This window comes from Nylanderia fulva, unplaced genomic scaffold, assembly GCF_048542155.1.
Source record: "Nylanderia fulva isolate GAGA-0341 unplaced genomic scaffold, ASM4854215v1 Scaffold7, whole genome shotgun sequence".
NCBI lineage: Eukaryota > Metazoa > Arthropoda > Insecta > Hymenoptera > Formicidae > Nylanderia > Nylanderia fulva.
Window position 1 is genome coordinate 1,791,248 of NW_028190807.1, and position 25,606 is coordinate 1,816,853.

The 25,606-nt window shown below is 34.4% G+C and overlaps 2 protein-coding genes and 1 long non-coding RNA gene across 4 annotated transcripts in view; 1 reads left to right on the forward strand and 2 right to left on the reverse strand.

Moving 5' to 3' along the window:
* The first annotated feature begins 627 nt into the window (after positions 1–627).
* AP-2alpha (adaptor protein complex 2, subunit alpha) lies at positions 628–10,356 on the forward strand. Of its 2 annotated transcripts, XM_029307291.2 has the most exons (14): positions 628–690; positions 1,403–1,490; positions 2,261–2,472; positions 2,534–2,727; positions 2,840–3,071; positions 3,146–3,254; positions 3,344–3,987; positions 4,065–4,196; positions 4,287–4,484; positions 4,573–4,904; positions 5,006–5,274; positions 5,347–5,491; positions 5,581–5,788; positions 5,874–10,356. In XM_029307291.2, the coding sequence occupies exons 2-14, from the start codon at positions 1,427–1,429 to the stop codon at positions 5,949–5,951; spliced, it is 2,817 nt and encodes a 938-aa protein (XP_029163124.1). In that variant the 5' UTR covers positions 628–690; positions 1,403–1,426; the 3' UTR covers positions 5,952–10,356. The 2 variants fall into 2 exon arrangements, with proteins under 2 accessions (XP_029163124.1, XP_029163125.1); XM_029307292.2 differs by lacking the exon at positions 628–690 and having other exon boundaries at positions 1,385–1,490.
* On the reverse strand, positions 10,352–21,799 carry LOC114934590 (uncharacterized). The gene is made up of 2 exons (XM_029307251.2): positions 21,408–21,799; positions 10,352–13,695 (listed from the first exon to the last, which is right to left on the reverse strand). The coding sequence occupies exons 1-2, from the start codon at positions 21,492–21,494 to the stop codon at positions 13,222–13,224; spliced, it is 561 nt and encodes a 186-aa protein (XP_029163084.1). The 5' UTR covers positions 21,495–21,799; the 3' UTR covers positions 10,352–13,221.
* A 2,748-nt stretch (positions 21,800–24,547) lies between these two features.
* LOC146720394 (uncharacterized) overlaps positions 24,548–25,606 on the reverse strand; it is a 30,055-nt gene continuing 28,996 nt past the window's right edge. The window contains exon 3 of the long non-coding RNA XR_014926085.1: positions 24,548–24,704. This is a non-coding gene — a long non-coding RNA (uncharacterized LOC146720394). The remainder of the gene's footprint in view (positions 24,705–25,606) is intronic.

Below are 25,606 nucleotides of genomic sequence, written 5' to 3' on the forward strand. Positions count from 1 at the left end.
CAGACGAAAGAACTAAGACACTCCGCGTCGAATATATATCTATCGCACCATATTAGCGGCAATCAACGATCAATCAACCGTCGAGCTCAAAATACGAACGTTTTCATCTGACCGATTAGTCAGCAAAACTGTTCCCACTCCTCGAGATAATAATTTCCAGTAATCTCGCGAAAGTAAATGCCGATCGAAATAAACGAAACTTTCCCTCGAGCTGTAAATTTTGATAAAAGTGCGAGGGAGAAAAAAAATAGATTTTCCACTTCCGGTTCGTTCCGGTAAATTGAAAATCCGTTCCCTCCTTCAGACGACGCGAGAACGCGCGGGAAAGCGAGAGATACTCGCGTGCTAAATTTATAGCCGGTTCCTTTCGTCGCTGGGTCTCCGTCGCGCTTTCCTCTCGACTCGTGTTCGCGAACGGAGAACGGAGACGCCCGCCTTTTCGCGGCGATCAATCGAAAGCGGGAGGTAGCGGCGAGTCGCGGCGTTCGAAATACGAAAAGTCCACGCGCCAGCGCGAACGGCGCGTGCGCGCTGGCATTTTGACGGGTAGAGCCCGTCGTCCGTCAGAGAGCCAGTCGACGGTTGCAAATGGCGACAGCCACGAAGTCTCTGGCACGGGTCCGCGAATAGTTCCACGCCTACCGTGCGCCCGAGCCTGTGCGTGAACGCACAATCCCCTAGCCCAGACCGGTACGTAGACCAATTCAACGAAAATTTCGTGGAGAAATCGCCGGGAAATTTCGCCCCGAGACGGAGAGGAAAATCCGGCGAGACGCGACAGCTCCTTCTCGCGCGAAGAGAAGAAGACTCGAGGAAAACGAAAGCGCTCCCTCGTCGCTTCTTCTCGCGTTTCTCCTTCTCGCGGAATGCTCCGATCGATCGCGCTTTGCATTTTTCGCATCGTCAATCCGTCTCGCCGATTTTCGACGATCGCGCGTTCCTTTTTCTTCCGGGAAAGAGAGACCGAACTCTCCCGGCTGCTACTGTCAAAGATCATCGTCGTCACTGCTCCGATGTGTCAGGCCGCGCCGGCTCCGAGCGATCATCGAGACGGTCAATTATCGCCGATTCGCGGACGATCGTGTTCGCGAATGCTTGAAAGCTCCGAAAGAGAGCCGGAGCAGCCGAATTTTACTCCGTCGTGTGGATAACACGTTTTTCCGATAATCATATCTGGTGGGGAAAGAAAGGAAGGAAGAGAAATAGTTTTGTGATTATAGAAACGATAGGAGCGATAGAGAAAAATATGATAAGAGTGACCACGCGTCTCGTTTAAACCGTTGCGTCATGCTATTCTTAGTGCGCGAAACAAATACCAATTACAGTATATTTACGCTGGAGCACGTCTCAGATTGAAGGGGACGAACGTTCAAGTATCTTTATAACTCGATCTCATTCACAGGTAGTTTTAAGCAAACGAGGCAGAATGCCGGCCGTCAGAGGAGATGGCATGCGTGGATTGGCAGTGTTCATATCGGATATCAGAAATTGTAAGTAGTTTGACATTTGTTATTTATTTATCCTTAATATTAATATCTTCTTTATTTTTCTAATGTGCAGTTTGTGCAAATACTGATATTGCAAATCATTGTACTCGACCATTTATACACTATTCTTCCTGTAAATTTATATTTATGTCCCTTTTATATTTTAAACTTAACGGAATGTCATTCATCGAGTGATAGCGTGCCATTGAAATAGCATGTAAAGTGTCACTGAGAAAGGGAGAGCAGGAGAAAGGGGGCGGAGTTCTGATACAGGCCTATCTTCCTGATAGAGCTTGACTCTCAAATATCAATCTGTGACACATTGGCATCATTAGTTGAAGTTAAAAAAATATATATATAAATGCAATCTTTTCTTAATATATTTATTAAGTAAAGAGCATTATATAATTTATATGTAATTTATTTATAAGTATCTTTATTGACAATTTTGATTATGCACTGTATGTTAATGTACAACTGTATATAGATAAAAGTATTTGTCCTTGGTGCAGTAAGCCAGTTGGCATATCGCCATTAATTCTTCTGTTACATATTTCTATTGATATATTACTGCCAATCATATTTGCATAAAAATATAATAAAATATACATGGAAAAAGAAAGAAAATTTGCTCTTCTCTTAATGTACACTTTATTTTTAAATAGGCATTTTTATTAATAATTATAATTCTGTAATCTTATTTTGTAAAGAAAAAAAGAGTGTTCTTCATTTTCTTCAAATAATATTACAATAATATAAATAATATTTACTAGGTAAAAGTAAAGAGGCAGAGATTAAAAGAATTAACAAGGAATTAGCAAACATTCGCAGCAAGTTTAAAGGGGATAAAACACTTGACGGATACCAGAAAAAGAAATATGTTTGCAAGTTGCTGTTCATCTTCCTTCTTGGTCATGATATTGACTTTGGACATATGGAAGCTGTCAATTTACTTTCATCAAACAAGTATTCGGAGAAACAAATTGTAAGTATAATTGTTGGTGCCATCAGTGATGCAGACACAATATACAATTATTCAATTCTAGGGTTACCTTTTCATATCAGTCTTGGTGAATACCAACAGTGATTTAATCAAATTAATCATACAAAGTATAAAAAATGATCTCGGCTCGCGCAATCCAATTCACGTCAACTTGGCATTGCAATGTATCGCCAATATTGGTAGCAAGGAAATGGCAGAAGCCTTTGGCAATGAAATTCCAAAACTGCTTGTCTCAGGGTATGAAGTAGTACATTTATCAACATATAAAATTTCTATTAGTAGTATTTGCAACTACTAAATATTAGATTAGATTTTCATTCAATTTTAAAAAGTAATATTTGTTCCCTAGAGATACTATGGACGTTGTGAAACAAAGTGCAGCATTATGCCTCTTACGATTACTACGCACCGCGCCCGACGTTGTACCCGGCGGTGAATGGACGTCGCGCATAGTTCATCTGTTAAATGATCAACATCTGGGTGTTGTAACGGCCGCGGCATCGCTCATAGATGCTCTCGTAAAACGAAATCCAGATGAATACAAAGGCTGCGTTAGTCTCGCAGTTTCGAGATTAAGTAGAGTACGTTGACAATGATTGATCTATACATGTAAAAATGGGAATATTATTATTTGACATTTCTTTTATAATTATAGATTGTTACATCGAGTTACACAGATCTACAGGATTATACGTATTATTTTGTACCAGCTCCATGGTTATCCGTCAAATTGTTACGCTTGTTGCAAAACTATACACCACCAGGTATTTAATTTATATATATGGGATACATTTTATTTAAAAGCACAATGGATTGCAGAATATAACTGCATTTAAATTTTATATCGCTACAGCTGAAGATCCAGGTGTGAGGGGCAGACTAAATGAGTGTCTAGAAACAATATTAAACAAAGCTCAAGAACCACCAAAGTCAAAGAAGGTTCAGCATTCAAACGCGAAAAATGCTGTGCTCTTCGAGGCCATTAGTTTAATTATTCACAACGACAGTGAGCCGAATCTTTTAGTACGAGCATGCAACCAACTCGGACAATTTTTATCGAACCGCGAGACTAATTTGCGATATTTGGCACTGGAGTCTATGTGCCATTTGGCTACCTCGGAATTTTCGCATGAAGCCGTAAAGAAACATCAAGAAGTTGTCATATTATCGATGAAAATGGAAAAAGATGTTTCCGTGAGACAACAGGCGGTAGATCTGTTATATGCCATGTGTGATAAGAGTAATGCCGAAGAAATAGTTCAGGAAATGCTAAATTATTTGGAAACAGCCGACTATTCGATTAGAGAGGAGATGGTCCTTAAGGTAGCGATTCTAGCCGAAAAATATGCGACTGATTACACTTGGTACGTCGATGTTATTCTAAACTTAATTAGGATAGCAGGCGATTATGTTTCCGAGGAAGTTTGGTATCGTGTTATCCAAATCGTTATCAATCGAGATGATGTACAGGGTTATGCTGCAAAAACCGTCTTCGAGGTAAGATATACATTTATCGTTTTGCTAAAATTTTATTCAATCTATTTTAGATACAAACATTATGTGTATTGTTGTAGGCATTGCAAGCACCAGCTTGTCACGAAAATATGGTTAAAGTTGGTGGTTACATACTTGGAGAATTTGGTAATCTCATTGCTGGTGACCAACGGTCTTCTCCAGCTGTCCAGTTCCAGCTCTTACATTCCAAAGTAAGTGTTTGTTCTAATGTTTAACAAAATAATATATGTATGTATTACTAAGAATTTGTATCTAACAAATCTATTTTCTCTTTTGCACAGTATCATTTATGCTCTCCTATGACCCGAGCATTACTGCTTTCGACATACATAAAGTTTGTCAATCTGTTCCCTGAAATTCGAAGTCAGATTCAAGATGTCTTCAGACAACACAGTAATCTACGTAGTGCAGATGCTGAGTTGCAACAGCGAGCATCGGAATACTTACAATTGAGCATCATTGCCTCAACCGATGTTTTGGTACGCAATATACGCGATACATGTATTATATTGTGAAAGATATGTATGTGAGATTAGTATAATCAAATATTTATCTGAATTTTTATAGGCTACCGTGCTGGAAGAAATGCCGGCATTCCCCGAGAGGGAGTCCTCCATCCTTGCAGTTTTAAAGAAGAAAAAACCGGGTCGAGTACCGGAGAATGAAATTAGAGAAAGCAAAAGTCCAGCACCAAATACTAACCACCATGCTGAAGCCACTCCTGTTACTGTTGCAGCAGTTAACAATTCTTCCGCCGATCTATTAGGACTGTCAACCCCACCTTCCTCTCAGCCATCTAGTAACACAGGTGTATTACTCGATGTTTTGGGTGATATCTACAATATGCCAAATAAAGTTGGTGCTACCAATGGCACCCAAAATACATACAATCCTAAGAAGTAAGATACATGCACAATTAAATCTATATCTTTATATAATTTAAATATTGAAATATATATATGTATATCTGTATATTAATTATATTAAATTTATTTTCCAGATTTGTTTGTAAGAATAATGGTGTCTTGTTCGAGAGCGACTTGATACAAATTGGTGTAAAATCAGAGTTTAGGCAAAATCTTGGGCGCATAGGCCTTTTCTATGGAAACAAAACACAATACGCATTACACAGTTTTCAACCACAGCTATCTTGGTCAGAGGAGAATCAAGCAAAATTAGCTGTACAAGTAAAACCTGTTGATCCTATATTGGAGGCTGGCGCGCAAATCCAACAAATGATCAATGCTGAATGTATCGATGACTATAATGGTATGTTACTTTGACATTTTTGTAGATCTCTATTAAGTCTATTATTATATGTATTCATATTTTTATTCACAGATTCGCCGAGTATGCTTATTTCTTTCATTTATAATAACGTGCCACAAAAAATCACAATGAAGTTACCATTAACAATTAACAAGTTTTTCGAACCGACGGAAATGAACGGGGAATCATTCTTCGCAAGATGGAAAAATCTCGGCGGGTATGAAATATAAGTAGAATATACTTGATTAAGAAAGAAGTGAAATTGATTTAGATTGATTTATCGAAAATCGTTAAATCTGTTTTTAGAGCGAATCAACAACGATCGCAAAAGATTTTCAAAGCGCAGCAACCGATGGATTTAACACAAGTACGTACAAAATTACAAGGTTTTGGGATGCAACTGCTTGATGGTATCGATCCAAATCCTGATAACTTTGTCTGCGCCGGTATCGTTCATATGAGGGCGCAGCAAGTGGGTTGCCTGTTGCGTCTTGAACCAAATAAGCAAGCCCAGGTAATTTGTCAACTTCCTGAAAGATTTAACAAAAGAGAAATTGTGTATGTATATGACAGTTTTAATTAATTGCATTTACTTGTAGATGTTTCGTTTAACGGTACGTTCAAGTAAAGAATCAATGTCGGTAGAGATCTGTGACCTGCTGGTGGACCAATTTTAAACGGCCTAGCAGGCGTAAATGTCATCGATAAATTAGTACTACGTTGTGAGAGGATATATCATTATGAAGGAGGATGTCATCTCGCACGTCGTTGAAAAGGATACTGATGACTACTTGTTAAGACATATTTGCGTTGTACCCAAGCTTACACTCTTAACGCTCTTGTACGAAATCTATATCTTCGTGTAGGTAGTTTTGTGTCACTATATCGTTTTATCGAAGAGACATAGATTTGAATCAGATGATCGAAATCAATCACGTACAGAAAGAAAAAACATATGTATAAGCTGGCTATGATAGACAGTATTAACTCGTAATTGAAGATATTGTGTAGATTTGTTTTATATGGATTTACATCTTATATTACAATCTATACAATTTATGCAGATGAAACGAGAATGAGAGAAACAGAAAAAACTAGATATTTTATAGCTATTATATATATATTATAGAATCACTCGAGCCACATAATAGCAACAAATATGTGTTTTTTTTTAATTTAGTTTTATAATACAAATTTACCTCTGTATCGTTACGATTTATATAACTCTCAACATCAGCGAGTCATCAAGATCAGATCCCTAGAGTTGGAAGATCTCTCTGTATGTGAACGTCTCTTTGTTATATCATTTCGTACCAATGCGTCATTTGGAGTCACGGATTATTCGTATCGATATTTCGCCATGAGATTGTCGCGTGAGCGAGAGTAGATTTGGGCACAATGACAGTAGTTGTATAATATTAGCTGTTTATCACATAGATATATCCTTATATTTAACAGAGCTGCAAATTAATTATTATATAATTAGTAGAGTTTATATTTAATTGCGCCTTATTCTAATCTTGATTTTGAACAATATCCTAGTTTTTCTATATTATTGATATTGATGTATGATAAATCCATGGCTGGTCACTCTTGTGTTTATAAAATTCCAGCGAAAGGTATATTATAATCTTAGTATATCGTTAATTGAAATCTAAATCACACAGAATAATGATTTGTAATTGTAGAAGTATGTTTGATTATTTTCAGAATTTTACGTAAGATGTATATTTGAAATAGAGTGTATACTCTGTACAGGTAATAATTGAAGTGTGTTTTGGGAAACGCGTTTTATAATATTAACAATGGAAAGAGCAGCTCTAAATATGATTTAAATATCGCTTTACAACGATCAGTGACATATTACTGATCTTTGTAAAGCTTTATACAATTGTACATATAAAATTTGAATTAATTACAAATGGCTATAACATTTACGAGAGATACACAGGTTGCACTATTTGTAGCCATACCAAGCTCAAATTTTTTTCTTAAGCTCCATTTATATCTTATTTTTTCAGGGAAGTAAGATGTATATTTTTCATATTCATATGTAGTGTAACTCCCTTCCTTCCCCTTTTCTCCTCTTTCTAAATCCTTATTATATTCCTCCTTTTTTTATAGATTATATATATATAAATATTATATTGATATATATATATATATATATATATATATACATATATTAGTCACATATTTGACTAGGATTGGTCGAGAGAACACGACGCTATCAGTTTTTATTTTTTGATTTATTGTGCATGATAGAATTTTATTATTGTTATCTTTTTTCGCTTTTCTACAATTATTACTATTTTACGATACACGACAAGATTTAGATATTTTACTGTTAGATTTTTTATTGTACAATCGTTACTGAATCATAAGTACTGTAAAAAAAGCATGGGCGTTTTGTAATTTCACTCCTTTCTGGTGATTAATATTTCAAGAGATGTGATAAAAATATAATGTTTTTCTTAATCTAAACTATATAATATGTACTTTGCTACAAAATTTAATCAGCGTTCAGGCACACGGGGATATTGAATCATGTGAAAATATAATCTATAAAAATGATTAAATATATAAAGTTAAATAATAAATTATTGTCGATGTAAAAATTCATTATACGGTATCGTTAACAGATCTGTCTTTTTTTTAAATGTACGTGTAATATATGCAAATTTTGTAATTTATATGTATGCCTATGATGTATATTTTTCATTCATAGTTTTTTATATAATGTTATCAATATAATATTTATACATACACATATACATATATTTATATATGTGTATATAATTAGTATATATACTAATTATAAGACGTTTTATAATTTTTATTAATCTTCATATATTGCACGCAACTTTTTTCAATGAATCTCAATAGTGTATAAGTTGATCATTTTATCGAGCTTTATTCTTCCAAAAATTATAGAATAAAAAAATAAATAAACTGATTGACGTGAACCCTCGACCATCACTATCGATCACCAGTCATGGATTTGCAAGGAAGATTATATAATGTTCGGCAAAATTATGTTTTAAGACACCAACGAGATTTATATAATAATGATATCCCTTTATCTTCGCGTTTATGCTCGTTTATTATAATATAGAAATGAAAACCGCGTGTTGCGCTTAGATTTAAAGACCTGTACACGATTCAACGTTTCACGTGGCAAAAGATTATTGCGAATCAAGTTGAAGCTGTTGGCGATGTTAAAATCAAATCACATGTTAGATAAATATGCGAAAAATTTGCGTGAATCGATGAATCGTGGACGGGCCGTTTTACATTCAAATGAAAGTTACGTTAATATATATGCAATATATATATTATATATATATACATACCTTCACATATATTATAAATACACGGATTATATGTTAAGAGAGAAATGTGTGTGGCGAGATACACAAGTTGTTAGACTATTATGCGGCGATCGAAGCAGTCAATGTCTGTACGATTCGATATTCGAATGCAACATACAATCGAATATTCGTAATTCGAATATCTCGAATGGTACTAACTCGTGTAATTTTCATTGTTACGCCTACTGTAGAATTTATGAGATTAGTCAACGAACCGAATACTCGCAAAGTCAGATGCAGAAAGCAACGTAATATGAAAAACTTCCTATAAGCCTTTATGCGCGTTTTATTATGCATTGAATTGCTGTGGAGTCCTATCTCCCTTCTTCTATTTCAGGATTATTTCACGATATATATATCATCGGGATATTCCAACATTCGGATATTCGAACGTATAGTACCTTAAGAATATTTCTCCGATCGCGTGAGAACAATTCAAACAAGTGTCTGTCGCGTCCCAAGTAGCAAACTGACTTCACGTCATTAGACGTCAATATGTGACATTTGCTTGCTACCTGGGCTGCTCCACGGGATATCTTTTCGCGTTGTCATCCTGTGTCGTTGTCCCCTCTTCATTACGGTCTAATCGTGTACAGATTTAAGGGAGAAATTTAAACAAATTGTAGGAATTTAACAGTAGGCCCTCTGTATTGTGAGCCAACTCCTCCCTCTTCTCCACAAAAGAAAAAAAAAAGAAAAAAATTAGTGAAAAAGAGCTATTATATGCGGGCCGAATGTATCGTATGATGATATTCGTGATAGATTTCGATTTTTCGTCTCTTTACAATTATCGAGATTGTATTGATTTCTTCACGTAGCGTATGTGCATGAGTTGTACCGTGTTGTTGTTGGCTCCTGACCGCCGTGGCTTTAACGTCGAATTAGAATTAATGGACGTACATTGGTCTCCTGATCTCCAGCTAAGTTTGGCTGTTATTTCTCTTGGCGTTCATCTCGCAGCGAATCTTGTGTAACGGACTTTTGTTTTGTTCTAGCTATATACATTGTTCGAATATATTCACTTTTTCTTTATTACGAATTCACCCGTCGATCCCTCACAATAAATCCCGAGCTTTAAAGAAAGCTCCAAGGAAAGCTTTAACAAAGTTTGAAAATCGTATTTCCACATTCAGTCTTTTACGCGAAAGCAATCTTTAGTCTCTCCCGTAGCGCATGCATTTCTTTACATCTTTCTTTCTCTTCCAAATATATGTAATTCTAGCGATTCCTAAAATAGATCCTACAAACGTTTTTTCTTCTCTCCGAAGGTGAGGGAAAAATGCCGATTTATTTTATATCTATTTGTATATGTATATGTTTGGGAAACACATCGTTGATTTATATCATGAAAAACTAAATTTCCTTGGGACAAAAGTATGTCTACTTTGCTCAACTCTCAATTCTCTCGTTATTCCAATTACGACAATTTTTATCTTCATTTATTCAGACACGTTCGATAATGTCGCCTCGTCAAAGTTGTTGCGAATGTTGATTCGTTGTGACCATGCAGTCTGTAACATGAAAGTACAAGCAATTGTATTTTAAAGGGGCCACAATCTCTGTTTAAGAGACGCGTCCTATGTTTGTAGTTTATTGAATGCGCACTTTTCCAAAGTTATGTCCCTGAAAAATGTATCTCTGCATAAACGTAAAAATTTAATATACGATAAAGGATCGAAATGGTACGATGAATAAAACAATAGAAATGATAGATTAGATCATATTTCATTATATGGCATATTTACAACAACTTATTCTTAAAGTATAGAGAGTATATCGAGATAAATTAATAGTACCTATTATTTGATACATTTCTTTCATAGCGCAAAAATTTGCCGCATCTGACTCTGATCTGTCTGAGTGCATGTAATTTGGCGTTTAATTATTATAATTACGCATACCTGTGTTTCACTATGAAATTTGCAAATATATATGAAATAACAAACGTATCGTGATTCGAGAGACGCAATCAACACACAAAATATTTGATTAGATCCAGCAATGGATATGATATAGATATCAATGATATTCGAGTATTTTCTGTGATATCGGACAATGTATCGTTTCGTATATATAGGCAAAATAAACCGCGTGTAAATTATCTTAAATGATCTAACGTATCTAGATTTAGACAATAATAATAAGCCATGTTTTGGCTCGTATAATCTCATTTATATTTGTCGCCGCACTAGATGTTAGATACAATCGTCTCTAGTCGCAGTTTCACATTTATGTATAAAAACGAAAATACATATATAGAGATAAAATGGAATCAGGATTAACTTTAAATGCACGTTAAGAATACAAATCATTGTATAACGATATCAGAGTGGACAAGTGGCTCGACTCGCCGAATTACTCATCTTATCAAGTTATCAGTCGCGCGACACGTGAGAGAATTAATTGAACATCGGATTGCTTAACCATATATAAAATAGACAAAAAAAGCGATATATATCTGGTTTCAAAAATATATTTGTTCGCAAAACATTTATTGGAGTGTCTCGCGTATGCGAATGAATAGATGATTTATTTGTAATTTCCTCTTATTTGTTTTATCTTCAATTTAAATATTACATTGCTACATGGATTGTGTGGACCAATCGTAACGTACCATTAAAAGAGGCTGAAAGTCAAAACATAAATATACTTTGCCTTCTTTATTTTTGATAAGTGGCCCACAGCTCGTTCTCATTTTGAGAGAAAATAATTTTCGGAAGCTTGACGCGCGCTGCTCCAGAACCAATATAACATTATTCAGTGAAACCAAATGAGGACACGTGTCGATGAAACTTTCACCTTGAACGTATCAAACTTGGCGCATTCTCGTTTATCGATACCGAGCCATTGATTTCGCGCAATTATAGTTCCGTCGAGCAAAAAAAAGTCGTACATGCAACGAGGCAATCCCGATCCATCCTCGAAATTGGAGTACACGTGTATATCGATTAGAAAGATATGCATATTATCAAACGAAATAAGAGCAAAAAATGATATCGAAAAAAATCTTTGGAAATGTGTTGAAGTAACATTCAAGTTTGTTATTCGCTGTAAGTTTGTGTGTAATATACAGAGATCCATATCCGCGTAAACAGAACTGTATATGTACAAATGCATATGTACACAAAATAACGTTAAAAACTGTAAATGGCCATATTGATCTAGCAACATTAGGATGTTACAATTTGCATTAGAATTTGCAACGCTCGTTTATGGTGACACTTATATATCTTTAGACCGCATTTGCTCGCATTTGGGAGATCGACTCAAAAAGCATGCCGAATTATTTGTGGCTGGAATATCGGATTCGTAACCACGGACATCAAAATGCTTTTCGATAAAGTGGAAAATAGCAGTCAAGAACTAAATGCGACTTGACATCTGCCATTACGCGTCGCACTAATCCCAAATGAAATTTGAAAGACCGCATTTCGACGTGGATTCGAATATATCGATTAGTTGTAAGCGTACGAGCTTCTCTCGTCAATCTATGATAGCAGCGAGTTTAATCTACGCAATGACATATGCAATATTCATATATTCAAATGCACGTGAAAATTGTATCGCGAAAATTTTCATAAAAATACATATTAAAATTCAAGAATGGCTGTACATGTAAAAATTCGATTCTGCGAAATAATTTGTAGAAACCACACACACACATAGATAACACGATTATTGAATTACGCTAAATATTCATCTCATTAACGACGTGTAATTTTTATTGATATATAAATCTAAATGAGTGTTGTACAATTGTTTATTTGTACACAAGAGAAATGATTTTTTTATGCTAATTAGACTTAGCATATAGAGAACGTTTTCCATTTGTGTTGCATCGTAATGCAAAGTGATCGAAATTCTCTCATGTGTGTATGTGTGTGTGTGTGTGTGTGTGTGTGTGTGTGATGAACAAGAGAGAAAAAATAAATAAATTTCCATTCCGATGCAAACCGAAAATTGTACCGGGATTATACGCTACTTCTCTCAGTCAAATATTAGCTCTCTTAAATATTAATTGACTAGTATTAAAAGATCGATCAATATATCGAACATACATACATTATTCCTCTAATTCTATTCTCGAATCTACCAAATTTTATATTTTGCGTTTTAACTAAATTTCTTGCGTATTCTACGTTCGACTTTCCGAAAATCTTACAACAAATTGAGTAAAATTGTTGCGAAAATTATATACAGGCTGTATCTAAATAAGTTTGAAAATTTTAGGAGATGATTCTTTGTAGAAAATTAAGAAGGGTTTCTTATATCTTCCTCCTTAAAGAGTTCAACTTTTCTAATCAGGATAATAATCAAGTTTTTATTTTTCTTAATATTAATAAAGATCTCCGCCAAGTTTCATTTTTTAAATTTATTCAAAATTTGAGAAAAAAATTAAAAAGCTAATTTTTCACCTCCTCTAATTTTCGACAAAGATTCATCTCCCAAAATGTGTCGCCCTTATTTAGATACATCCCGTATACTTTCCGTTTCCGTCTTGTCCGTGAAAGACGGAGAGACTACGTGTATACTCTAACATATTGAACGAGGGTGAGAGTATCGTTTCATACGGTGATTAGATCCTCGATAGATCCTCCGAGCGAGTGGCCGACTTGTCCCTCAGGATGGCCTCGACGTCTCTCTCGAGTATCTGGTCCCGGTCGTTGAGCTGGAAACGGTAGGCCGGCTCGTTCACCAGGACGCTCTCCTCGGCGGTGCTTTGCGCGTCCTCGGGGGCGAGAAAGAATGTCGCGCGACCCTCGCACTTGCGCCGATAGTCGGGGTTGTCCGGCGTCGGGCGATGACAGGAGTCGCAGACGGTGTCGCTGCGCGAGGTGCACGGATGCGCTTCGTAGAGACCCGGGCCGCATCTGGCGCAGTTCCAGCAGCGCTGCGTGCCGTGGTGCGGGCTGTACGTGCCGGCCGGACACTTTCCGCACACGGTGTCGCGGCCGCGGGCGCAGCGCCTGATCACGCCCCAACCTGGACCGCATCTGCTGCAGTGCACGCCGTCCCGGTGGTGCCTGATGTGAGGCCTGCCCTCACTGGTCTGGAATCGTACACAAGAGCGGCAGATGGTTAGTAGAGCGTAGGCCCCGAGTCTCTCTCTCTCTCTCTCTCGATTGTGACAGACGTGCAGAAAAAGGCTTGTAATCTTTCAGATTCGGATTCCAGAAACGATTCCGGGGAAAGCGTTCCCGGTTGCACGCGATCGAGCCCCCGGACACGGGGAAATAATATTCAGTGGACAACCGAAGACGCACATTCTCAGCTAATTGATCAATTCTTGATATACAGGAAACGTGCGCTTACGTAAATTGTCTATTGTAAAAAAATTGGTTGATTTAGCGCTTTATTTTATTTTGTATCTCTTTGATGAAGAAAGTTTTTTGTTTATAAAATCGATTAAGATTGTATTTTAACATTTTGGAAATTTGGAATCACTCTAGAGAAATCAGATTCTGAAATTACAGCGCGTCGACCTATAATTAGTAGCCCCATATAACGTTTTAATTCGGAATATCTTCTTAGGCATCTCAGGAAGCGAAAAGCCAAGATATCCTGCATATACAATCAAGAGTTGAACGACCAGTCTAAAATTGTACAATTATCGCTTAATTGCGCATAATTAATAAAAGTTACCGCTAAACGTGACAGGTAGTCAAAGGCCAACCATCGTGCGATCAAGTTATATTCTTTTATCAAGCGGTTTTATTAATATACTCGTATATATAGTCACTCAATTTATTTTTGCGTATTATAATGTATAATCTCTGAATGGTATAAAGCTACACGGACGACGTGTGTCTTTTTCTGCAAGTCAATATTGTCAATTATACACTACGTATCATCGACTTCCGACCATCATCTTTCTGCCCTTCTAATCAAACTTGATGAAATGCAGGTTTGACCATCCAACAACCCAACAGGTGCACAGAAGAAGGCGGCCACCTGACTGCGAGAGAACACCTTGCGCCTTTCTTCTGCCTACTTTGGCCAGATCCAGACGCGATATATGAACTCCCGTACTCTCTCACGCATAAAATGCTGCTCTTAATACGTTAAAATATATCCCGCTATACTTTCGCCGACTAATTTTCCCGAAATAAGTAACATTGTCTGTCTCGATCTATGCATTTTTTCAATTCATTTATTTTTTCTCTTTCTACATATAAATATATTGAACAATATTATTAAAATGTTTTCTATTTAATCCATATAATTAAATACCTAATATAATTTATCTTTTTAACAATTTAACATTAACTAATTTTAATATAAATTTATTATATATAGTCTTGTTTTTTTATATAGAGAAATTTTATCGATCCACAATCGAGAAATTAAAAAAGCGCATAATGAAAGTTTGATTCCTTAAGTTCTATCATCTTTGCATCCAACGCTTCAGAAGAGATAAAGATCCTAATTATAGGCAAGATTTAAAAAAGTTTTGCCTCATTTAAAAAATATTTCTGTGTTATATACAGACATATACATATTGTATATTCCAAGAAACTAACGCGTTGTCGCTCGACCACAAAAGCGGCAGGTAAAAAGTAAGGAGACCAAAGAAGCGATCCCTTTCTAGAGAGCAGCTGTTGGCAGCTGCTTCGTGCGGCACGCGCCGACAGTCACTACGCATCATGCGAATCATTAGCATCGGACCTTAATTCAAAACCCTTTAGCTTGTCCTTTTTCCGTACACATGCCATCTGCGGGCATCATCAAACTTGAAGTAGTCGTAGACTCTTAGCCCATAGAATATAATATATTTCATTTCAATATTACGTACACAAAGAGAATTTTTTCTTTGTATTTATCCTGACAATCGTATGAAAATGGTATCGTGGGACAATATAAAAAAATTTATAAGTGACTCTATACTTAATATTTACCACAAAAATATTAATATCTACCACAATAAAAAATATTAAATATCTACTACAATAACATATAAAAATTAATTTTACATATTGATATTTTTTATTGTGGTAAATATTAATCAAAGAAATTCTAAGAGAACATTTTCTCCGTGTGTGCATCCTTCGACATCCTTGTACATTATTTGTTTTACAAATCTGCAATTTTACAGAAAAAATAATTTTATCAGAGACTTTTTTTCATGACTAAAGTAAAATCTTGTTTTATGCAACTTTTGATTTTTTTCATTCAAATTAAAGGTATCGTCTATTTTTTATACATGTCTTTTTCGCGATTGAGAATGTAAAACTGCTTTCGTGGAAGCTATATGCATTCATTATTTTCCCAACAGTTCAATAAAGTGCCCGTCATCTCATCTTATTGTTAGACGTAATACGAGCCGCCACGTTCACATGTAAGGATGCCTACTGTTTCAATTTACAGTTATGGCGAACCTAGTTAAGGGTTACGACCCTTTGAAGCCGATCATTGCTTTATTAAGTTAGCGAATTGAATAATAATAAGTTGTTGAATATCAAGCAGCTCTCAACAAATTAATCTTTGGAAATATGAAAGAATACGAATAAAAGTAAATGTAGATGAAAAACGTCGTTTGAAATTTTGGCTTAATAGAATCTTAATACATGGAAAATTGCATTCACAGTACCGAAGTGAGTTATGAACCGAGCAACTATATTTGACGTTAAATTTGCGGCGAGAATACTTCGAGAATAGCATCAACGAGGCAAAGAATATCGATCTCCGGAGCTTCTTCGAGGTAATTGCTCCAAGTGGGAGGTACGTCACATTCTTCGACGAAGATATATATCCTCGAACGTCTCTCGCAGCAATTGTGAAGACACGATTTTGCCTGAACAAGATTTATCGATCAAAAAAAAAAATTGTTCACGAAAACCGCAGAATGTTCTTGTATGCGGGACGAGTTGTCGCCTTTGGAACATCGCACGCTCGAAGGATATAATATGAAGAGAGAAAAAGAAAGAGTGAAAGAGAAAAGATCTGCGTCACGTTAAGAACACCTTTGGACGTTAAAAATCACCTTTGGCAATTTCCAATCCTTTTCTCGTCGATTGTCTGCCAATCGCAGACACGAACGTTGTAAACCAACGATTATGTAACCGTAGAAATGCGGGCTTCGTAAAGAATCCGCGGTATGTCGACATTGGAATTTTTCGTGGGACTAAATAAAAAAATATGAAAAAAAAAATAACGAAGAATTCGCTTCCTTCATGTATAACACAAAGATATTTTTCGTGGTACAGCGTTCCGCGATGCATCGATTCGATCTGATGAAAAATCGGACGGTGGTGTCGACAAACGATCCGTAACGGTGATGACGGAAGTAATGTTGCGTTCACGGTATGAATAGAAACTTCCGGAATGGAAGAACGAAACGGAAATGGTAATTGCCGTCCCTTTTGTGTTCCACTTTTGTTTCCCTTTTTTCTTGTTTTTTTCAGAGGCACATTGACGCCGATAAATTTCAATGCTGATCGATGAATGCATGTGCGACGACATAAAACTCGAATGATTTAATGGACGATGGAATGTCGGTCTTCGATTGTGGCAATTTTTATTACCATTTACAAAATATAAATAAAATTTTTAAACATTGATTCAATTAAATAGCAACAAAAATAACAAAATTGTCATCAATAATGTTCGAAAACAACTTTGGAAATCGTCTCCGCTAAATTTACAAGTAATTAGCGATAATCATAGATACTTTGCATGTCTACGGCCATGAGGATAATTGGCTACAAAGAAAATTTCTTTTTCCATTTAATATGAAAAGACACGCGTACATATTATATTATGTGTGTAAAGCCGCGTCAGGGTTGGATTTTCATCGTCGCCGACTCACCTGAGGGAACGTGGCCCACTTACATTTGTCACCGGAAGAGGCGGATAGCTCGCGCACGAGAGAAAAATTGCAGTAATTTGAAAGCCGAACAGAGACACGTTCCAAACGTTATTATAGGATAAGATATTTCATTCAAAGCCGTCGTCGATGCGCTTACCACGCGATGGATTGAATCTTTCCGATTTCCGTTTCACTAATATTGAACATGAAATATTTATTAAATTCTCCTTAAATATTCTTACATTTATCAAAAATAACGTAGACAATATAAGACTATACGTTAATAGTTAGAAAATTGATCAATAATTAAATGTACGGAAAAGATATATAATATTCGGTAAATTTTGAAATATAATGTACATTAATAACATTTATACTTAATAATTTATTATATAAATATACTCAATCAAGAATTGTCAAAGATTGAAAATATGTACGCTGAAAAAATTATTAAATTAATAAATATTTATTTCAATACTACCTTATAAATAATTTATTTGAAACAATAAATTTTTTCACATCAATATTATTAGTTTCAAATAAATGATTTGTAAGGCAGTATTGAAATAAATATTTGTTTGAATTGAATTAGTTATTTTTCAGTGTATATCATATTCCATTATATTCTATCATATATGTATTCATAGTTTTTTTGTACGTTTACTACTTTCTTGCGTTATTTCCGACAGGAAGCTTTCAACAAACTCGACTGAACCGCAAGGCCTCCCGAGATATTCGGAGGAGGGTACCGCCAAAGTTGCAACAGGCTGCAACCCGCGGAGTCACGCCAGACTGGGTTCTCCCCTTCGTATGTATGTGTACCTGACTTCCTCGGTCGAGCACACACAGCGGCCGGTTCTACTTCCCGGAGGAAGACACCGGGGTTACCCTGAGGGTGAACCCACAGTTGCAGCTGCCTTGAGAACCGCGATAATTATCTTTGGCCACTACGCACCCTATTGTTCCACGAACACCCTGCCCTCGGCGTATATATATATGTATATATTCCATGGGTCGTCGAAGGTTACCAAGCACCTGGACGAGGGAGAGGTAAGAGCACTCTTGTAAACTGCTCAAGTGCGCATCGCAGGTATTGTCAAACAAGATGCCTTTGATTTTTTTTTATCATCCAAATAAAAATGAAATAAATACCGAATATCGCGTAGATGATGATGGTTCAAGGCCGATTTTTCTAGCTTTTTGGTAAATTTTACATGACAGCATATTTTCAAAAAAGGTCTAAAAAGAGAGACAAAGATGTGCCAAAAGTTGGAACAACCGGCCCTACAAGGTACAATTGCGCGACTATTGGTGCTTTCCATTTAGCAACACAAGCATCATTCTATCTTTATTCTTATAGAATGTAGAACAAAGATAGAATGACGTTTGTGTCGTTTTGTGTTGCTAAATGGAAATCACCATATATCGTTAATTACATTCGTTATTCGAATGTCTCTCATATTCATCGAAACCTAGCCGGCAAATATCTTCAATATGCGACAGTTGTACCGCAAAGGAAACCGTCGAGTTCTTTTACGATGCTAATGAGATCCGGACTCTTCGAGACCCCATTGCACCGATCACCCGCGTAAACAAGCTACCTTTCAGCCAGTTTGTAGCGCGCCAAGGCGCCACTCGGACAAACAACTCCTTCCACATCAATAATTCAGAACGACGCAAAAATGCATGTGCGAAACTTTAGTTAGAACTTTAGATCCTTCCTCTGAAACTCTGCGTTTACAATCAAGCGTGTATGTGTGTGTTGTTCTGTTCTCCTCCCGACATTCCCTTTCCTTTATGTCTTTCCTTTATGTCTCATCTCGCGCAATTCAACTTGCGGCGCGGATACACTCTTCTCATGAAACTACATTACATACAAAGTACCGTTTCGATAAATACATACTTTCGTTTTATTCTCACCTGTTAGACCGCGCCACACCAAGTCGATACCGTAATTTACCGATATAATACGCAAATTGCCGATACATAGCGTATCGTATTCGAGATAATTGTACGTGGCGTTACGTTGGCGCGTCGTAACAACGCTATTTTTCTTGGCGTTGCGATACCCTTGTGTGTCTCTATGTATATACGGAGAGAATTTTCTCTTAGAATTTACCCTGAAAATCGTGGTAATCGTGGGACAATATGATATCGGAAGAATTTTATAAAGGTACCTTTTCATGCTGCAGCAGCAAATCAGACACATTTTATATATTTGATTGCGATATTAATATTTTCTATTGTGGTAAGTATTTAATCAAACTCATAAAATTCTTTCAATATATCATAATGTCCCACGATTATCGTAATTTTCAATTCTAAGCGACCATTCTTTCTGTGTATGTATGCGTATGTACACGTGCGCGACCCTCTGTTTCAAATAATGCATAGTACATGAACGTTTCTTGCGAGGGCGCAGAAGAGCGCCAAGTCAGGGCCAACGAATCGCGAAAATCGCACCGCCAGCGGAACCGCCGTCTCCGGGTTCCCATGGCATACTAATGAGCCTCATAAAGCACGGCGTACCCCAGTGAACCGAATAACTCGCCGACTAACATGCCCTGGACGAATGCGTGCTGTGCTGTATAATGCAGCATGAGACCCCCGACACACAAACACAACTTGCAAACGACATATGCACTTTGCTCGTGCTTTGTGCTCGTGCGTTCAACTCTTTGAATACGTATGCATATGTATATATATATGCGAGTATATTTTACAGTCCGATGCGAAATACGCGATAAACGATATACGCACGTTTGCGATAAAATGTAAAAAATGTCGTCGATCGAGTGCTCTCCCATACAGTACTCCTCATCAAACGTGAATGATGCTTTTTTATTGAGGATGATAAGAGAATGTTATGTTGAATTTCATTGTCAAGTGTCGATTAATCAAAATTAAAATGATCAATCTTTATAATAAGTTTCGTAAGTGCAGCTGACCATTATTTATTTTTAAATTAATTAAATTTTTTTATTTTTATTAAATAATAAAATTTTTTAAATCTTTATAAAGTCTAATATAATAGAGAATTATAATTCATAAGATTCAGAATCTGATAAATCAAAATTTTTATTAAATAATAAATTTTAATTTTTATGTTTAATTCTAGAATATTTCAACGTGAAACACATTTGTGTTTCTCTCATAAGCACAAGTAAAGACAAAAGATAAAATATGTAATTTTGATAATCGTACAATTCTCGATTGCCATAAATCATACTTTGTTCGTACGTTCATCGTCTAAATGTTCCAACGACTTTGATGTTTCCGGTTCAACCCTCGCGCAAGAGGCTCCCTCAACTACATTACCACCTTATCTATGTATATAGTGTATTCTATACGTTACAAGGATACGTTTCACATGCTTCAAAAGGAATCAAATAATAATAATTATTGTAGTAAAATCGTAATTCTCATAGTCAGTAATGATTATTTAAAATTTAAAAATTATATAAATATATTGTAATATATTTAAATATATATTTAATTAAATATATTAAATAAATTTATATATATTTAAAAATTATATAAATATATAAAAATTTAAAATTATATGAATTTATTTAGATATTCTTCCATTTTGTACACAGAGAGAATTTTCTCTTAAAATTTACTCTGAAAAGTATGGTGACCGGATGGGACAATATAATATTAAATGAATTTTATAAGAATTTCTCTGATTAATATTTACCACAATAAAAAATATTAATATCTATCGCAATAAGATATAAAATATATTCGATTAATTTTACTATGTACATATAAGTATTTTTATTGTGATACATAGATATTAATCAGAGACTCTTATTCCAATACCGCATATTGTCCCACAATTATCATGATTTTCAGGGTAAATAAAAAAAATTTTCGCCGTGTATCAATATATAAATTGCTTCAAATCAAAACAATTAAATAAGCGTTACGAAAAAAAATATGTGCGCACATACCTTGATAAATACCAACATACACGCGATGATAGCAATCGTCAGCATCACGCACAATCGACTGCAAATCGACTTTCTGCGATTATTCATTATTCTTAAAGCTATCTATTCTTGTGCCGAACTTTTACCACTCCGATTACAATCACTTCTCTTGAAAATTACGTATTCATAATTTTCTATTGCATTGACATATAACGTGGAGAACGATTTCGCACTATATAATGATTTCAAATAGAATAATCTCTACGACGTTCCAAATTATTAAAGTATTGTACGAACGTAGGATTTTACCGTGCACAGAGAATTTAAACAGAATATTTTCGAACACTCGAGTAATACGCTTTACTGATTTGATCTCTACAGTGTTACTTCGACGAAGGTTCAACGTGAATTGAAAGGGAGTGCATCGGTGCAGCTGTTACTGTTGAACACGCGCTCGGTCACGTGGCTCCTCGTATATCCTCCCTCTCTCGCATTTACGGCGCTCTGATCAAGCGCACAAATGTTTGAATCTTTCTATAGATAGACCTTTGTGGACCTTTATACGAATAAACTAGCTAGATTGTACAATATATTCGAACACAGAAAGAATTTTCTCTTAGAATTTACCTTGAAAATCGTGGTAATCGTAGGACAATTAATGGCATTGGAAGAATTTTATAAGTTTCTCCATGATTAATATTTATCACAATAAGATAAAATATGTATAAAATATGTTCGATTAATTTTACTGTGTACATGATAAAATTATATTAATTTGTATTGTGGTAAGTGGTAAGTATTAATCAGAGAAACTCTTCCAGTACCATATATATTATATACTGTTTCAAGAGTACGATGATTTCCATAGAATAAATTCTAAGCGAAAATTCTTTCCGCGAAAGCCTTACAATATTAAATGTGTGAATTTTTTTAAATGACATTTAGAGAGAAAGAGAGCAAATTTATAAATCGATAAATCGTATATGTACAAGCAAATTCTACAGTATATCCTTTAGCATTGCTTAATTTGTTATCATCTATAAAAAAAAATTACATAAATATTATATCTTATCGTATAACATGTTTGATAATTAATATCTTTTTATTCCTTATTATAACATAATAAGCAATCATAAGATATTAATTATCAAATGTATATACTCTTCACTTATTATATAAATCTAATATTTTTTCATAAAGAAAAAACTTCAGAATAAAATTGTTTCAAGCATTTAAAAGTTTCTTAAAATAAAGAGATTCATCGATATAATTCTATTAAATATAATGTCAAATAAAATAATTAATACATTAATATATTTTTTAATGACAGTTTCAACTTTCGACGAAATATTGGTTTCAGAATCAGTTGCGTATAAATTAATGCCGCAAAATGTTTCACACAATAGATTTGAAAGACAATGTTTTTTTATATAAAATAGCGATTTTAAAATACATCTTACTTTCTCACGATATTACAGGTAAAAGCACCTTAAAAAATTGATGTTCAAGTAGTTTGATAGTATAAATAATTAAAAAAAACTTATTACGCGAAAGTAATAATTCCATGGTAATATCACGCGTTCGATTTCTGTCTGTGACCCAATAGTTATCTCAGCTGCAGCACAGCTGAACGCGTCATGGTATATTATGTACCCATTGCATATTCAAACGAGCAGCTTCTGTGAAGCAGGTGCTCGTTTCTTTGCAACGCGACAGCAGGCATTCAGGATTCGCCGAAAAAATTTGACCCATGTATATAAGAGATAATGACAAACACGCAAGCTGAGAAAAATAACGTTCAAAAATAACGTAATAAAATAGAATTAATATAAGCAATTTCGTCATATTAATTAAGCTAGGTAATTAAAATAACCAGTTTTATAGTAAACGGCCTTTCTCGCCTTAAAGTCTTTCTCAGTTATACGTTGTTTCTAACTCGCTATAGAAGTATTGAAAAAAGAAGCCATACTGACTTTTCTTCAACGCGAGGAAGATCTTTTCACAGCTTTTCACATATAAAAATTTAGTTCAATACGCGGATTTATTATTCTCGGCGACGTGCTCCTCGACGTGAATAGCAAGGATTTCTCATGTAGTTTTCAAGGTAACTGAACTGTCCAATAGAAAATATCCTAACAATGCTGTTAAAGATGCTTTCATAATAAATATTTTAATAAATTTAAAACGGAGAATCCTCTTTTTATTCAATCTCAAAATTGTATATAGAAATTTTGCGTTAACGTTTAACAACTATATATTTAAACTAGTAAACAAATGTGTTTTTAAAGATAACAAGTGTATTTTAAAATATGTATACATATTTTATATATCAGATATTAAATAGAAAACAAAGTTAACTATTATAATTTCATAATAGTTTATAATATTTTATACATATTTTATATAGCAGATATTAAGTAGAAAATAAAGTTAACTATTATATTATATTTCATAATAGTTTATAAAACACAAATAGGTCAGTATTATAAACTTTGATATATGATATCTTGTTACGAAATATATCAGATATTCGAAAACAGAAATCTAAAGAATGCGCACATAAATTACAATCCTTTTACACTTAATATTTCATATGATAAAATAATTCCGAAATAGATAATTATATAGAAAAAGATGGCATTTTATGAAATAATTTAAAGCAATTATTAAAAGCTCTTAATAATCGTTAGAACATGATGAATGTATGACTATTGACACAGATTGAATATTAAAGAAACGAAGAATATAAAGAAAAATATAAATTAATTAAATTTATTGAAAATATCATCTCAATAAACGCATTTAATGTTGCCATTTCTTAAATATTATTTATATTTATTTATATTTTATTTATTCCGTAGTTGAAAAGATATTATTATGTAACTTTTTTAAAATTTTATTGTTGTATATATGTAGGAAAATATTATGTATGTAATACAGAATGTAAAGAATTATACGTCGCAATTTTTTCGAATAAGTTTCCGTATTTTGTCCAATGAATATATTTTAAAAAAACGTGCTAAAATTAATCTTGAAATTCAAAACATAAGATGTTTCTCTTCAAAAGACAATATATTTTTTAAATTACTAATTCTTTTAATATCTGTCGAATCAAAATTTTTGAATGAAAATTTCTATATAGACAATAGTTCCATATTTCAATCATATATGTGAGTAGTAATGCAGAAAGGTGATTTTTTTGTAACATATAATATTTACATTCACTTATATTTTTTTGATAACAATATAATACTGCAAGGCTCCTTGGTCCTCGTCGACCATGTCGGATTTGTGACGTCAGAAGCGAGAAAATATACGCTGAAAAATTTTTGTGCCATTTTTATAGATAAAAAGATATTTCAATGGAACAACACTAGACAATTTTTTGGAAAAGTAATATATATATATATATATTACTGACTGGTATAATCTTTCTGAATAATTGTGGTAAAAATTATATTTTAAAATGTAATATCACAAACATGCAGAATTATATTACAAAAAGGTGTGGTAAACATAATCTCTGCAATGTGAATTTCATATTTCTATTTGTAACAATACAAACGCGTGAACTATTAAGTTCACATTTTGTGCATTTACACTCTGTTGTGTAAATTTAATATTTGTTTAATAATACAATTGTAAAAAATATTTTTACATTACCGTTTTATAATTTTACATATATATTGTGAATTTACTTCTGCAATCAGCTCAATTACAAATGAAGAAATTAATTTTACTTCTACATTGCAAATTTACAAACGCGTGGAAATTTACAACTATTATAGTGGGTCCTATTATTACCCACTATAATAGTTGTAATTTTACACAAAATTTTTTTACAGTGCATATATTGTATAAAGACGTCAGAATATCCATATCCAAGCTGTGCTTATAAATATTAACATTTTTAATTTCGAAATCCCACCATTAATCGATATACTATAGATACGTCATAAATGTGCAGGAGTTAAATTCATTAATTATGTATCCTGATGTTCTCTCGAAGTCGCGACTCATTAGAAAATATATAGTGGCACAAACAAGAACGGCGATTCAGGATTCTTACCACGGCAGTGATTGCAACAACATTTCGTTTGTAGGTCAAAATGCTGTTCCAGTATAATGTAAGTTCAATTTTTTATTTTATTTAAAAAAAATCAAAACTCATGCGTAAGTACAAGTTACCAAACGTATTTCTTGCGAGTTTCTACTGATAA

Coding starts and splice junctions, on each gene's coding strand:
- AP-2alpha (XM_029307291.2), top strand. CDS start 1,427: ATGCCGGCCGTCAGAGGAGATGGCATGCGTGGATTGGCAGTGTTCATA. Junction 2,728..2,839: donor CCAAAACTGCTTGTCTCAGG/GTATGAAGTAGT, acceptor TTTGTTCCCTAG/AGATACTATGGACGTTGTGA. Junction 3,072..3,145: donor CAGTTTCGAGATTAAGTAGA/GTACGTTGACAA, acceptor TTATAATTATAG/ATTGTTACATCGAGTTACAC.
- LOC114934590 (XM_029307251.2), bottom strand. CDS start 21,494: ATGAATAATCGCAGAAAGTCGATTTGCAGTCGATTGTGCGTGATGCTG. Junction 13,696..21,407: donor GTATGTTGGTATTTATCAAG/GTATGTGCGCAC, acceptor GTACGATTCCAG/ACCAGTGAGGGCAGGCCTCA.